Genomic DNA, 15137 nt, shown 5'->3' with positions numbered 1-15137 from the left:
GGCATCGTCCACCTCCCCACAAAACACCCGCTAACGCAATTCATGAGACCTGGACCCTGGGAGCTCTCTCCTCTCACCTCAGCCCACGGGGAGCCCAGGGCCTGAGGCTGGGCGGCCAGCTGTCTTCCTGCTTCAGGAGTTGCCCTCCCCGGCCGCACGTTGCTTTCCTGGGGCCATCGGCCAGGTGCTGCGGGCAGGGGGCTGGGCCTCTCTGCTCACCTTGCTTGTGCATCCCATGGGCTGTGTCTTGTGTGACCGGCGCCCCTCACCTCCCTGCAGCTACACGTTCCAGCAGGTCCAGGAGCACACAGACCAGATCTGGAAGTTCCAGCGCCACGGCCTGATAGAGGAGTACCACGGCCGGCCCCCATTGCCGCCGCCCCTCATCCTCCTCAGCCACCTGCACCTCTTCATCAAGAGGGTCATCCTGAAGAGGCCTGCCAGCCAACACCAGCAGCTCAGTACGCCACCCCCTTGGGGAATGGACGGCAGCCTGGGGGTGGGGGTGGGGGGTGGGCAACCCTGCAATCCTGGAAGCTCAGCAGGCCTCCGGCCTCCCTGCAGCCCCCTCGTGCAGAGCCCCACTCCCAGTGAGGCCCTCCTGTGGGCCGGGCCTCACGTGGCTGCCACACCCAGTGCTGGAGTCCCTCTGTCTACTGTCCCGCAGAGAATAAGCTGGAGAAGAACGAGGAAGCAGCCCTGCTGTCCTGGGAGGCCTACCTGAAGGAGAACTTCCTGCAGGGCCAGCAGAGGCAGAGGGAGGAGCAGAAGGTCCAGGACCTCGGCAGCAGGTGGGGCTGGGCTGCCCTGGCTGGGACCCCCGTGATCGGCCCGCCTGGCCGCTGGGGCAGGGTGTCCTGCAGTTGGCCCACAGCCCCACTCTGCTCTCAGGAGAGGCTGGACCCTGTGGGTGGCGCAGGGAGGAAAGGCCGCCTGTGCCGCCGGGCTGACCTCTGGCTTCCTTGAGAGGTGGGTGGGGGCTGGAGGCGGGCACATGGGCTACAGGGGGCCAACTCCAGGCCTGGAGGCCGAGTGCGGTGAGCCTGTGGGGGGCCGAGGTAGTGGCCAGAGCTCAGACATGCTTGGCACTGTGTTCCACCCTCAGACGCCCCCTGTGTCTTCCCAGTGCGTGAGGGTGGTGCTGGGGAAAGGCCCCCAGCTCATTTCTGTCCATCCCACCCTCAGTCTGATGGGCTCTGTGCTGACTGCACCTTGGGGCACAGATGTGGCGTGGCCAGTTCCTGCTGTCAGTGTGTGTCTCACTGTGGCCCAAGGAGGCACGGGACACAGTGCCACGTGGCTGTCCTGCAGGTCATGGAGAGGGCGTCCTGGGGCCTTGCGGGAGCAGCCACGAGTGTGGGCTCCTGCCCATCAGGCTGAGCACACCCCTCCTTTGAGCATGGTTGCCTTTCACCCTCTCAGCTCACTGTGGAATGGGGACGATCACATGGAGTTGTTTCTGGAACGCAGGCACATGAAAGCCCCGCATGTCCTGTGCTGGGACATAGCAGCACTGTGTCAGCCTTGGTTGTGAAGTGTGGCTTTTCTTCTCTGTTGCACATTAGTGCTGACAGTGGTGCCCCTGGCCTGCTCACCCCTCCATGGGTTGGTGAGAAATCCGAGGCCGGGGGGCAGCACAGTGCACCACGGCCCCAGAGCCTCGGGGCTGAGCGGAGCCCCCTCCACCCAGAGAGCTGGGCTGGGGTTTGTGTGAGACGGGGTGGGGTCTCTGATGGGCTCCGCCTGCAAACGGATGTGGCCCCTGCTGTCACAGTGGCTGCGCCACAGGGCCAAAATGTGCTCTACCACCTCCTTCCCGGTGGCCATGCAGCATGCTGGTGGACGTGGCCAGGGCAGGGGGCCAGGAGCGTGGCCTTGTGGATTAAGCGATACCTAGTGAGGCAAAAGTAAACTCCAGTCCCTCAAAGAAATAATTCCTCCCTTTCCCAAGGTAGGTGCTCAGAGTGGGTGCCAGGCCCAGCTCCACACCCATCAGTCATCAAAATGGCTGCTCGCCTAGTCGGGCCATGTTCTCGGCAGCTGGTGCCATGGGAGGATGGCAGTATGGAAACCATGGGCATAAACAGATGAGGGTCTGGCCAATGCTTGGCTGGAGAATTACTTACCTATAAACACGGCAGGCCACAGCTGGGTGAACTTCCCATGTTGCAGCAAAATAAGACAAAACCAAATGTCCCAAACGACAGCACTGCCACCGCCCCCCCCCCTCACTGGGAACCCAGAACCCAGAGGTGGCTCCACATTCATGACCCAGGTTTTGGAGTTGGTGGCTAGCGGCCTGTCGGCAGATCCCAGGGAAATGCTCACGTGTGTGTGTGCCTGACGGGCTGCTCTGACGGGCTGCTTTGACGGGCTGTCCAGCTGTGTGAGCCTGGGCATCTTGCTGAGAGACCGGCCCCTCTGGGCACCAGGCAGGCCCATTCTATGCAGAAACATGCAGTGGAGAGCCTTTAGCTCAAGAAGAAGAGGTCTGACATGGAGCCCGATGGCGCCGGGCCGTGGACTCTGATAGTGTCGCCCCTGCAGACTCACACTGTTTCCTCTGTCCCAGCCCCGAGGCTGGCCTGGCTGGGCTCAGCTGTGTGCTCTTGCAGGGTTGACACCATGGTGGACCTGCTGGAAATGGAGCGTCTGAAGCTGTTGGGCACCTTGGAGCAGAGACTGGCCTCCCTGGAGGAGCAGGTGGGTTCAGGGCCGGGGCTTCTGTTTCTGGGCCGTGGATCCCAGTGTGTGGCGTGGTGGCTCTGAGAAGGAGCATGCTGGGAAAATGGCCAAGGGAGGCAGGACGTGGTAGCAAGCATTCCCGATGGAAGAAGCGCCTTCTTTGTCCTCCAGAACATTCTGCTGGACGCTTTGCTACCTGGGCTCTGTCACGTGGCACTGCGAGGTGTCAGTCTCCTGGGCTGGGCCAGGGGAGCACCTCCACCCTCCCTCGGCCTGCACGCGGCTACACTCTGGTGGGTGCGGTCACAAGCCCCTGTGCCTGAACCCGGGTGGGGCTGTGTGAACTATGGAAGCCTCAGTGTCCCAGGGAGCATGGGGGGTGGAGAGGTGAGCACCACGGGGTGACCAGGATGTGCTTGAACATCTGCTGGGTGACCACGGGGCAGCAGGAAGCAGTGCTGGAACGTGGGGTCGAGGTCTTGGAGTTCTGCCCTGAGGGAGCTTGTTCTTCACAAGAGGCTGCCCAGGGGACAGTGGTCAGCAGGCAGTAGGTGACCAGCCCGCACCCCACCCTTCCCCCATCAGTGTCCATGGTGGTCCCCCAGCAGCTAGGCCACACCAGCTGGGCGCTGTGCCCTCAGCCTGAGATGGGCGGCACTGAGCAGCTTCTGGTCTGAGAGTCATCATCCCACAGGCCAGATGGGCTCAGGTGCCTGAGAATTAGCTCATCCATCCATCATCCATTGGCCCATCCATCCATCCATCCATCTACCCACCCATCCACCACCCATCCATCCATCCACCCATCCATCCATCCATCCATCCATCACCCATCCACCCACCCACCCACCTACCTATCCACCCACCCATCCATTCATCCACCCACCCATCCATCCATTCACCCACCCATCCACCCATCCATCCACCCATCCACCCACCCATCCATCCATCCACCCATCCATCCATCCACCCACCCACCCATCCACCCATTCATCCACCCATCCACCCACCCACCCATCCACCCATTCATCCACCCATCCACCTACCCATCCATCCACCCACCCATCCACCCATCCACCACCCATCCATCCATCACCCATCCACCCATCCACCACTCATCCACCCATCCACCACCCATCCACCCATCCATCCACCCACCCACCCACCCACCCATCCATCCATCCATCCATCATCCATCCATCCATCCATTTATTCATTCCATGTTTCCTGCTCACCTGTCTGTGCCACCCTTGGGAATGCCAGGGTGAATAAGCATTGTCTCACCCTCGGGGGCCCCCATTCTGTGGGGCAGAGACATAAATGTCCACTCTCACAGTGTGACTCAGTAAGCATAGTGAGCAAGGCCCATGCAGGGCGTGGAGGTCAGTGAGGCCTCAGGCCTCCAGGATGAGGAGGGGTGGGCCAGGCAGAGATCAGGCCCCTATGCATCTGTGCCCCTCCTGCTGGGTGGGGCAGGGAGCCCTGACTGGGAGCTGCTGCTCACTGTCTGCCCAGGCCGTGCTCTCCCCTGTGGGTCCTGGCCTTGCTGACTCAGAAACAGGTGCAGCTGCTGCCGAGCTGACCCTGGTGAATCAGATGGCTTGCCGTCCCCTGTACCAGGGTGCACTGGGCAAGTGTGGGAAACTTGGTGGGCGGTTGTGCCACCTGCTGCCTGGAGCTCAGAGCTGCGGTACTGGGGCTTCCTGTCGGTTCCATGGCTTGGCTGTGGCCAGTCCCTGCAGTCGGGGTGTCTCATTGGGGTGCTGCTAGTGCTCACAGATGACTGAGAGGTGCCAGCAGGGTCACAGCAGCAGGATAAGCCGCCTGGCAGTCCGGGAGCATGTGGGCTGCAGGGTGGGTGCTGTGGAGGGGCAAGCATCAAGCAAAACTTGTTCGGGACATGCCTTCCAGGTGGCCCAGACGACCAGCGCATTACACTGGATCGTGAAGACCCTGAGGGATGGCAGCCTTGGCTTGGAGGAGGGCATCCCCACCCTGGGTGAGTGGGGGCCATGCCAGTGGCTGGGCCCTACCAGCCTGTGTCCTTTCAGTCTGGGGATCTGAAGAAGGAGAGGCAGTAGTCGGGAGCTCTTGGTGGTCCTGGAGGAAGGATGGGCTGCACCTTGGGGGCCCCGTTCCTCCCACTTCTGGGACAGGTGCCCAGTGCGGCCAAGCTCCCGACTTGACCAGGCTGGGGATTTGCAGGGGAGGCCTGGCTCATGCCCCTGTCCTCCTGGGCATGATGTGACAAACTGTGGGCAGCTCCAGGACATGCCAGGGACCTGGGCACACCAACTGTGTGGCAGAAGCAAAATTTTGTTCCCAAGTTTGCAGCCAACCACAAAATGGGCATGAGTAGCCTCCCGTGGTGCAGCTGACCCCAAAGCAGCAGATGGACCCTCTTTGACTGACAGGCTACTGGGAGGGCCTTGCATCCAGCTAATGGCCGAGCTCTGCCAGTAGCTGCCAGGAGGCCTGTGCCAGCTGGGGTCGCCCTGTCCTCCCAGGACTGCAGTGTGGGGGCCCCAGGGAGGGAGTCAGGGCTGATGTCAGCTTGGGTTTAGGTTGGTGAGGCAGCCCCACTGTGGGGAAGGACCGTAGAGGATGCCCCTGCCTGTGCGCCAGGTGCCTGAGCCCCTGCTCTGCCCATGACTCCGTGTGGCTGTCCCCAGCACCCCAGAAAGCCTCAGAGGGGCAGGACCCTGTGCTGGACAGCAGGCAGAAGGCCAAGGACCCGGGTGACCCCCACCACGTGCATTCCCGGCACCTCTTGTACCCCAACGCCCCGGTCACACGTTTCCCGGTGCCCAACGAGAAGGTGCCCTGGGAGGTCAGTGCTTGTCCAAGCCAGGATGCCCACCGGGCTGGAGGTGCCTGCCTTTCCAGGGGAGCTCCTGTGCCTGAGAACCTTCCTGTACTGCCCAGCCGGGCGTGGATTAGCACGCGGCAGCCTCACAGGGCCGCGGGAAGGAGAGGGAGCTGAGGCTCGTAGGGCCGCACAGCTGGAGGCGGGGGGTGGGCTTCGAGCCCAGGCGCCTGGTGGGCCTCTGACCCACACAGACAGCTGTCTGCCCCACTCCCTGTATTGCCCCTCTGCCCCCTTTCCTGAATGCCAGGTGAGTGCCAGGAGACAGGGGGAGAGGGAGGGCAGAGGGCAGGGCACTTGGGTACCCTCCTCCTGGGCGCAGGCTCCCTGGCTTCTTGGGAGCATTCAGGGTGTGGGTCCCACTGCCTTCTCTGGTCTCTGTCTCCGCCGGGTGCAGCCCTTCACCTCCGGGTCCAGCTGAGCCCCGCCCCATCCTGGGGAGCCTCCCCTGACCACCTTCCCACCTCCAGCCCCTGGGTGGGGTCCCAGCTCAGAGCCACCAGGGGCCCTCTGGGGAGGGGGAGCTGCCCATGCTCCTGGGGCCTGGGGCCCAGTCTAAGGGGGACCCACCATTCTGTGCAGACGGAGTTCCTCATTTATGAGCCTCTCTTCTACTCGGCTGAGTGGACGGACAAGGGCCCGGTGGACCCCATGGGGGGGTGAGTGGTACCAGCTGGCCCTCAGTGGCCTTGCCTCGGGCCGGGCAGGAGGGCTGTGTGGTGGCCGTGGAGGCCCTCTCTGGGGGCCTGCCTGTGCCTGGATGGGTGCCACCCTCCTGGAGAGCTGCAGACACGCTGGAAGGTGCGAGGCTGGGGTGCCCATGGCCGGGGGTCTCGGTGCTCTGGGTGCCTCCAGTCTAGGGCCAGTCCAACTGCAGCTGTGCCCCCTTCTCCACGGGATGGACGGAGCTCTCCGCTTGCCTGCAGCACCCTGGAACCTCTGTCTGGGATCAGCTTCAACGCCATGGACGGGTCCGTTGATCGCCGGAGCTTCCATGGGGCCTACGTGGTGCAGGACAGGCTCCCTCTGTGAGTGCGGCCCCACCGTCGCCTGCTGCGGCCCCGTTATGGGCGCCCTTGGACGTGGGTCCGGGCTCGGTTTCCTCTCTTGGCAAATGAGGCGCTAGTCAGATAAAAGCAAACAAAATCGGGAAGAAAAGAGGCGGGAGCGAACAACCATTCCTCAGCCCCATGGGCCAGGCTCTGCAGCTGCCCGGCCACACTTCGCGGCACCTCGCGCATCCCCTGACCCTGGGACTGCTGATTCTCCACCTGAAATGGGGGCGACCCAGCCGGCTGACCTCCCAGATGGGGGACAGTGAGCAGGAGTCCCAGGCAGGGCTCTGCCAGTGGGGGCAGTAAAGACCCCACGGGGTTGGTGACCCGTCCCTGTGCCCCTGCTCTGTGGGGGCCAGCACAGTGCCTGGTGCTTACATTTAGGGTCGGTGACGTGTGCAGGTATCGGGGGCCCCTCCCTGCTCTGGTCTAGGCCAGTAGCCTGGGCTCTGGGAACCCAGGGCTGGGCCGGGCAGGGTGGGCACATTCCTCCTGTGGTGCCCCCACCATGCTGAGCAGACCCCTGTGGCTGCAGGAACCCAATGGGCCGCACAGGACTTCGTGGGCGTGGGCACCTCTGCTGCTTCGGCCCCAACCACACGCTGCAGCCTGTGGTCACCCGGTGAGCACCTGTGAGGACACCATCACCCGCGTGCCCCATGAGGGACTCATCTGGGCCCTGCCTGTGGTCCCTGCTGAGAAGGCAGCTCACACTTAGCATGGTGGCCACCTCAAGGTGGGGCCTAGATAAACGTGGGGGCACCTGAAACAAAGGGCAGGAATGTCCATGCCTCCTGGAAAGCTCAGGCCAGCCCTCCCCACCCTGGAGGCTGCCCTTGCTTCTCTGTGGGTCCCCCTCCCTTAGGATGCCCCCGAGGAAGGACGAGGCCACAGCCAGGCCCACTACTGCGCACAAAATGATGGTACATAGAACCCCAGAGTGGTAGGCCTCGGACACTGAGGCCCAGGCACATGCTGCGTTAAGGCCTTCTGAGGAATGGTGTTCTCCAGAAGGCGGTCAAGGAGTGGGCAGGACACAGCTGGGGACAGTCTCAGTCTGCCCTCCAGCAGGTCTTAGGAGGGGAGAGGGTCTGCCCGGGACTGCAGGGGAGGGCAGGGGAGGGCCTCCTGTGACCTGCCCTTGGTGCAGGGGGAGGTGCACTGACACAGGAGCCTCAGCCAGGTGTGAGCCGGGTCCCTTTGCAGCTGGAGGCGGAACCAGGATGGAGCCATCTGCCGGAAAAGAGTAAAGAAAATGCTGGAAGTGTTGGTGGTGAAGCAAGCCCTGTCAGAGCACTGGGCCTTGCCAGGGGTAAGCGTCAGTTGGCCACATGTCTGTTCAGCCGTTCCACCACGTCCTCCTGAGGTCACGGCTCTGGGCAGCCCTGGGCCTTGTCCCTGGTTCTGAGTGACAAAGGCTGGTGCTTGGCATGTGGGGAGGGACCCTGCTCCTCCATCTGCGTTTTGCAGTTGCGAAAACAGGTTTGGAGGCACCTGGTAAATGTGTCCCGGGCACCAGGGTTATGGCTGGGGCCACCTCAGAGGCCAGACCAGGTCTCCCGCCCAAGCTCGCAGCATCTGGGGCAGACGCGGCTCCTCACACAGGGGTCTCGGGCGCACCTGCCCTTCACCGTGTGGTGCTGAGCTCAGCCCTAATGACCGGATAAGGTCAGCCAGGGGACGGGCAGTGGGTGCACAGCCCCTCAGAGGCGGCAGCTGCAGGCCTGAGGCTGTGTCCCCCCAGGAGCCTTTCGGGAATGGGCAGATTCGGGATGCAGAAGGCCCAGGGATTCCTGTCCATGTGGGCTGAGCCCACCAGTCTGCCCCAGCCTCCACGACCCCCTCCTTACCTGGGGTCAGAATAGGCTGGTCCTCTGGGAGGGCTGTCCCCTGTCAGGCCCCAGGACGGTGCTTAACGTTGGGAATGTGGCTCTGGTGGGCCTGTCCCTGGGGAGTCCATGATTTATCCCAGTCCGGCAAGAAGCCACCGGGTTTCTCAGACACCCACCCCATGGCCCAGCAGCTGCTCTGTGTGGGGTAGAGATGCCCTGAGGGGCTCCAGCCCCTGGGGGTTCCAGGGCTCTGGGTGGCTCTGGCTCTGCAGCCACGACCCCTGTGGTCCACAGCCAAGGGAGTGCCTCTCTGAGCTGGGGGTTGGCTCCCACCTCGGGTTCTCCACACAGTAGACCCAGCCTCCCTCTAGGGCACCTGGCCTCTCCCACAGGATACCGGCACAGCTCTGGCTGGTTCTTGCTGATGGCCTCTTCCCAGCAGCACCCCTAAAGCTCCAAGCTGGGCCCTCGGGCACCTGACGGGCGTGCCTGGGTCCCCACTCTGGGGCTGGAGAGGGACAGCGTGTCTTGAGAGCTGAGACAGGAGGGACTTTAACTGGGTCACCCTGATGGGGGCGGTAGGGGGAATGCAGGCAGATGAGTGTCCATGGGGCAGGGGGCCGGGAGTGGCCAGAAGTAGCCAGGAGCCAGCATGCAGGAATAGAGGGGAGAGATGGGGTCTGAGGATGTGGAAAAACACTAACACATGGCCTCCAACGGGAAGCCAGGATGGCGAGGCTGGGTCACTGCTACCCGATCGGGAAGCGCCTTTGGTGACGTGGGTAGTGGGCTCTGGGCAGTGTCATCTGGCCCCGAGACAGCCAGGCTGCCAGACGCTCGTCTGCCTTTGGCTCCAGGGGCCTGGCTGGCTGCCCATGCCGGGTGGGTGGCCAGTGGAGGTGGCTCCTGGGGAGGCTATGCAGACCTGCCTCCACTTCCCTCTCTGCTCAGGGCTCCCAGGAGCCAGGGGAGACACTGCCCCGGACACTGAAGCAGGTCCTGGGGAGAGAATGTTGGCCTTGCTTCCGGAACTTGCTGGCACAGGGCATGGAGGTAAGGTGGCCTCTGCCTGTGTGTCCTGAGCCCCTGGCTTGCCCCACACCCCCTCCCCAGTCCTGAGGGATGTAGGGGGAGCCGGAGGGGACGCTGGGGAACCTGCTCTGCGCCCATATCCCACAGCTCCTAGAGGAAGGAGCTGGGCCCTGGCAGTGTGCTATGCTGGGCCTTGGTCACCTGCCTTCCCTCATCCCTGGTTCTCTGCTTCCCTGCATCAGGGTGGCCAGCCAGGACCTCTGCTGCCTCGGGGAGGCCTGGTGTTGGCCCCTCCTCGTGCATCACCCTCACCCTGACCCAGCTGCGGCCCTGGGGATACAGTGTCCTGCCTCCCAGGGGAGAGGGCTGTTGGGACACAGGGCCTCAGGCTCCGCACACCAAGACAGGGACATACGTCGGCCTATTTTCTTACTCACAAAGGTGTGTGTGCTCTAACACACCCGGAGTACAGATGGGTAAACGATGAACAGTGAGGCCACCGTCACGCCCACCACCCCAGTGCACCGGGCAGTCCTCCCCAGGCATCCAGGTTGGCCGACTCCAGCCTTCTCCCCAAACATGAGCACGCCCACACAGTCTCAATGGGGCCACACGCGAGTGTTTCTCTGTGGCTTCCTCTTTCATCTCATTTGTGATGGGCGATTATTTAGGTTCGTATTCACAGATTTGCCTCACTCTTCCCAGGACCGCACACCGCTTCATACTGTGACCTAGTTAGGTGGACCTCCAAGTCCGCAGCAGCTCTCACAGGGTCTGTCTGTCACACGTGGAATGGAACGGACAGTCGCCGATACTCACTGTCTGACCCACGAACACAGCAATTGCCTGTGGCTTGTCCCGCACAGGGCCTCAGGGAGCCCTGCCACCTCTCTTTCTTTTACTTTGTAAAGCAGGGCTTGGGGGTCCCTCGGGTGGGCCTGCTCACCTTTGCACTGCCCCCAGGTATACAAAGGATACGTGGATGACCCAAGGAACACAGACAATGCCTGGATCGAGACAGTGGCCATAAGCATCCACTTCCCCAACCAGAGTGACGTGGAGCTGAAGAGGCTGAACTGTGTACGGGGCTTGTGTGCAGGTTCCAAGGGGTGAGGGGTGGGCGAGCATGCTCTGGGGGAGCCTCCAGCCTCTGGGAAGGGGTGTGGCCAGGTTCCTGGGCCTGGGCAAAGCTGGTCAGGACCAGGGATGTGGGCTGCAGGGGTCACAGTTGTGCTCAGAAGGTACCAAGCAGAGACCCGGGTGAGGCCAGGGGGCACCAGGAGGTGGCCGAGTGAGTTAGGGCTGGATGGGCCCTGGGACAGTCCTCCCGGGTGAGGCTGCTTCACTCGCCTTTGGGAAGATGCTCTCCCCATACATAGACTGATCCCACACACCCTGGATCCAGAACTGGGGAGCCCCAGGAGCAGAGGAGGGGGCATTGTTTGCTGGCTAGGATATCGCAGAGGGGGCTGGCCCCACCCCATCTCCCTCAAGGGCTCGGGGCATGCAGGCACTTTCTGAGTTGTGCGTGAAAGCCGTTCTTACTCCCCTCGCAATGGAGAATAAAGTGAGCCAGGTGCAGGCCAGGCCTGTAACAGGCTGGAGACGGGGCGTGTGGTACCCCGCTGCCTGCAGCAGGTGAGGTTTTGGAGTGTCTAGGTGGAGGCAGGAGGGAGTCAAAACCCACTTTGCACTTACAGCACCTGCATGCCTGTGACCCAGAGACGGCCATCCGATGGCAGGCCGTGGACAAGTGCATCCCACTGCATCCCAGCCACAAGGCCATCCTCCAGAAGGTGGCCGCTCTCTACGGGGCTTTCTACTGACCTGTGGGCTCAGGCCAGGCCCTCTGCCCAGAGCAGGCGAGCTGGTCCTTCCACAGGGACTTGAGCTGCACGGGCTGCAGGCTGATGCCAGCTGCCTGGGGCACATGCAGCCTGGACGTGGACAGGCAAGGGGCCGCTGCCAGGGCACTGGGGATGTGGTTTGGGGATCTGTGCCCCTCTCTGTCAGCCCAAGTTGCCTGTTAAAGAAGCTTGTGAATTGGAGTGCATCAGGGCCCCTGTGAGGACAGCCAAGGCAGGGGACATTCTGGCTGCAGCCACGCGGCAGGTCCCCAGGGCTGAGGGGAACACCAGGACCCCAGCAGACATCACTGCCCACCACCCTCCAGAGCCAGCTGGCAGCAGCTGAGGGGCTGGGCGGGGCTGATTCCCGCCTGGTGGGTGGTCACTAGCAGCATGTCTGCCCCAGAGGTGCTCTGGCCCATGACCTGTGTTTCCTGGGGGCTGGGTTCCCTGTGGCCTCCTCCTCTGGCCAGTGCCCCTGAGATGGCCTCCGCCATGACCTAACTCGGGCCCTGGCCTGGCCTGGGCAGGGCACCACAGGGACCCAGTTCACTGCCCAGGGCTGTCAGGGTCTGTGCCCGGTGCCTCCGAGGGCTTGGGTGGGGCTCTCCGCACACAGCACTGCCTCCTTTCCTGGGAGCCCAGGGGTGTGGACGTTGGGCCAGCCAGGGACTCAGACCATCAGCAGGAACCATCAGGAGCTGTCAGGACTGGGACTGTAACATCTGACATTAAATCCACATGCCAGCCTCTTCTGTGTTTCCCAGAAACAGAGTTGCAGACATGAACAGCGGTCAGGGGGTGGCTGCCTCTTCTTCATTCTCCCTTCACTCTCCCTGCACACCCCCCAGGCTGGGTCTGGCTCCCCACACCCTCCCCCGCTCCCGGCTGCAGGCACTTCCAGCCTTGCCATTTTATCCAGAATCCTACACCCCCAAACTAACATTCAAGTGGCTGCACCAAATAAAGATGTTTTAGAAGATAGAAAATGTGCTACTTGTGCATCTTTTCTGAAAGAATTTTTCAAAGAGGAATTACAAAAAGAAAACGGTCAGCGGGGGCTGCCATCACAGAACCTGCAGACGGGGGCGCAGGAGCAGCAGACGTTTATCCCCAGCCCTGGAGGCGGCACGTCCAAGATCAAGGTGCCGGCAGGCTGCTCTCTGGGAGCGCTCCTCCCTGGCTTGCAGGTGGCCGCCTCTCTCCGGGTCCTCACGTGGCCTGTCCTCAGGGTGCACACAAAGAGGAAAGGGCTCTCGGGGTCCCTTCTTGTAAGGACTCTAATCCCATCACATCAGGGTCCCACTCTTAGTCCTCGTTTAACTGTAATTACTTCCTTAGAGGTCCCACCTCCAAGTACAGCCACCCTGGGAGTTCGGGCTTCAACATGTGAGTTTTTGGGAGGGACACAAACATCCAGTTCATCATACACACACACACACACACACACACACACACACACACACACACACACACACACACACACACACACACACACAAGCTCAAAAAATGGATACAACATAAATCCAGGGGCTAAGGCAGGGACAAATCAGAGCTTTGTAAAGGACAGAAAAATCCAAGAACGGGCATGATGAATATATTCAAAAATCAGTTCTTGAAAAAGATAAACAAAATTAACAAAACTCGGACCACTTGGACCAAGAGGGCGGTGCCATGTGCGGGGGAGGGTGCACCGGTGCTGGGAACGCTGCAGAGACTGAGCTGGAATCCAGTTGAGGCAAACTAGATAAGGGCAAGGCGACACCCGCTTCCCGGGAAATGGATGGGCTGCTGCTTGGTGAGGAACCAGCCTCCAGGAGGGGGAGGCAGTTTGGTTCTGAAGGGGCCTCCGGAAGGATGCCAGGGGCTGAGCCTGAGCAGAGGGCGGGCCGCTCAGGCCCTGCACGCTTGGGAAGCCCAGGCAGGACCCAACACCGGCCTTGGTTTTCCTGTCTTGTCTTTCAAGATCAGAGAGAGAGACCCAGGAATTCAGGGAGATCCAGAAATACAGGGAGGTCTAGGAATTCAGTGAGACACAGGAATTTGGGGAGATCCAGGAATTCTGGGAGCACAGGGGAAGGCTCAGTCTGGCCAAAGCTGCTGAGAATAATTTTGCCAAGGCCATCCATCCATCCATCTGTGCAGACCCTGGGAGCTCAGTGGCCCCCTGGCCCTGCCCTGGGGACTCCCATCAGTTGCCCTTGGCCTCTCTTTCTGTGCTGTTCCAGCCCCTGCCTGTGAGCTGGCTGCCCTCAACAGAGGCCGGCAAGCGTGGGGTTCCATCCCAAGATCCCTGTGGGTAGGCGAGGGCAGAGCTGGGACCAGTATGGAGGCAGGGGCAGCAGAGGCTAAGCTGGGCACCAGGGCCAGGATGGGAGTGCAAGGTGGCCAGCACACACCTACATACCTGGACTGCTGGACGCAGCTCCAAGAGTGGGCCCCACCCAGGCTGTTCTGCTGTCTCTGTGTGTGGAGGGCCACATTTTGGCCCCAGTGAGATGTTTTCATCTGCCCAGTTTCATCCTGGCCCTGTGGACGTTGCCTGCTCAGCTCTCCATGCGGATCCCAGAAAGATGCATCCAGACCTCACCCAGCAAAACCACCTTCCTGACGGGGAAGCAATTAACCAGTTGGAGCTGCTGCAGTTTTATCCCTGGGCAGTGGGGCTTGGACTCTGGTTGGGTAAGTGGGAGAGACAATTGGCCCTGAGCCCAGTGACAGTCAGAAGTGCACACCAGGGACTGACTATGTGGCTTCCGGGGATTTTGAGGGCACAGGCTTGCGGTCTGCAGTGGGCAGTGAGCCAGGCTCTCGCAGGGCCCTGTGGCCTGGGCCCAGCAGGCAGCCAGGGCACCCCGTGGAGACTCTGGTGTCACCATGGAGCCAGGCAGGCCACAGAACTGAGAGGGCCCAGGAGACACCCTCACCACACAACTTTTCATCTATCCGTGGGTGGACTGAGCATGCCATCACCATGAAGGGCAGCTTGTGTGGTGCAATACCGTCGGCTTTTATTGAGGCAGAATGTGCACTCAGTCACCTGCACAGGTCTTAGGTGCGAGCAGTCTGATGGATTTTTCACTCACGTTCACACTCAGACCAAAGTGCAGAACGTCCAGGCGCCAGACCCGCCCCCGCTGCTGCCCTCCACCACAGACCAGTGCTGCCTAGTTTTGAATTCTCCGTAAACAGAACTGCACAGCAGCCCCCCTGTGTCTGTCTCTCTTCACTCTGCATAATGCCTGTGGATTCACTCTGCAATTTTGGGCGGTTGCTGCCTTGATTTGTTTAATTTAGGTGTTAAAAATTCCATGATTTTTGGCTCCCCTTTGGCACCTCGTCGATTTACCATGCAACAGCATGCCAGCAGCTTCAGAAGAGAGAGCTGACTTCTAGAAATGATAGAAATGATAATGCACCGTGGATTCCTACACATGTGAACTTTGTAGCCCAGCCCAGGTGGGGGCAGCACCCTGGGGCAAGGCTCTCATGCTGCACAGGAGGCGGCCGGTGTGACCGAAGGCCCGGGAGAGTGGTGGCAGCCAGCCGGCTGCTACATCCTGAGGCAGCCACTGAAATCGCACCACAGAGAGTTCACCAAGGAGAGAAAATGGAATCATGAAAAATACTCAGTCCAGGTTAGCCAGAGACGGGTAAGATTCCTCAAGGGAGGAACAACCTAAGACAGGCACAGTTGCAGGGGGGCCATCAGGTGAGAAATTGGGGATCAACAGAGGTGAGGCTTAGAACCTCACCCCCGTTTTGAGAGAAATCTTCTGCATCCGTGGATGTTTTGTTGCCCTTGTCTAGCTTGGATTAA

The 15137-nt window shown here is 61.4% G+C and overlaps 1 protein-coding gene and 1 non-coding gene across 17 annotated transcripts in view; both read left to right on the top strand.

Annotated features, from left to right (window-relative positions):
* TRPM2 (transient receptor potential cation channel subfamily M member 2) overlaps window positions 1-12306 on the top strand; it is a 54714-nt gene extending 42408 nt beyond the window's left edge. For 9 of the 16 annotated variants that reach the window (XM_073231247.1, XM_073231246.1, XM_073231245.1 and 6 more), the window contains 12 exons: window positions 280-461; window positions 668-791; window positions 2616-2703; window positions 4597-4684; window positions 5358-5515; window positions 6134-6210; window positions 6478-6579; window positions 7142-7228; window positions 7813-7918; window positions 9390-9491; window positions 10434-10550; window positions 11171-12306. In XM_073231247.1, coding sequence (XP_073087348.1) covers window positions 280-461; window positions 668-791; window positions 2616-2703; window positions 4597-4684; window positions 5358-5515; window positions 6134-6210; window positions 6478-6579; window positions 7142-7228; window positions 7813-7918; window positions 9390-9491; window positions 10434-10550; window positions 11171-11296 — 1357 coding nt within the window. In that variant the 3' untranslated portion in view covers window positions 11297-12306. Of the gene's footprint in view, window positions 1-279; window positions 462-667; window positions 792-2615; window positions 2704-4596; window positions 4685-5357; window positions 5516-6133; window positions 6580-7141; window positions 7229-7756; window positions 7919-9389; window positions 9492-10433; window positions 10570-11170 lie in introns of those variants that run through there. The other 7 variants (XM_073231249.1, XM_073231248.1, XR_012129093.1 and 4 more) reach the window with 7 other exon arrangements.
* LOC118967745 (Z6 small nucleolar RNA) lies at window positions 7872-7925 on the top strand. The gene has a single exon (XR_005054967.1). It is a non-coding gene; the product is annotated as a Z6 small nucleolar RNA (small nucleolar RNA).
* Window positions 12307-15137: the final 2831 nt, after the last annotated feature.

The sequence above is a fragment of the Manis javanica genome, chromosome 3, assembly GCF_040802235.1.
Source record: "Manis javanica isolate MJ-LG chromosome 3, MJ_LKY, whole genome shotgun sequence".
Classification (NCBI taxonomy): domain Eukaryota; kingdom Metazoa; phylum Chordata; class Mammalia; order Pholidota; family Manidae; genus Manis; species Manis javanica.
The sequence above is the reverse complement of the archived record's forward strand: the minus strand, read 5'-3'. Positions and strand labels throughout refer to the sequence as shown.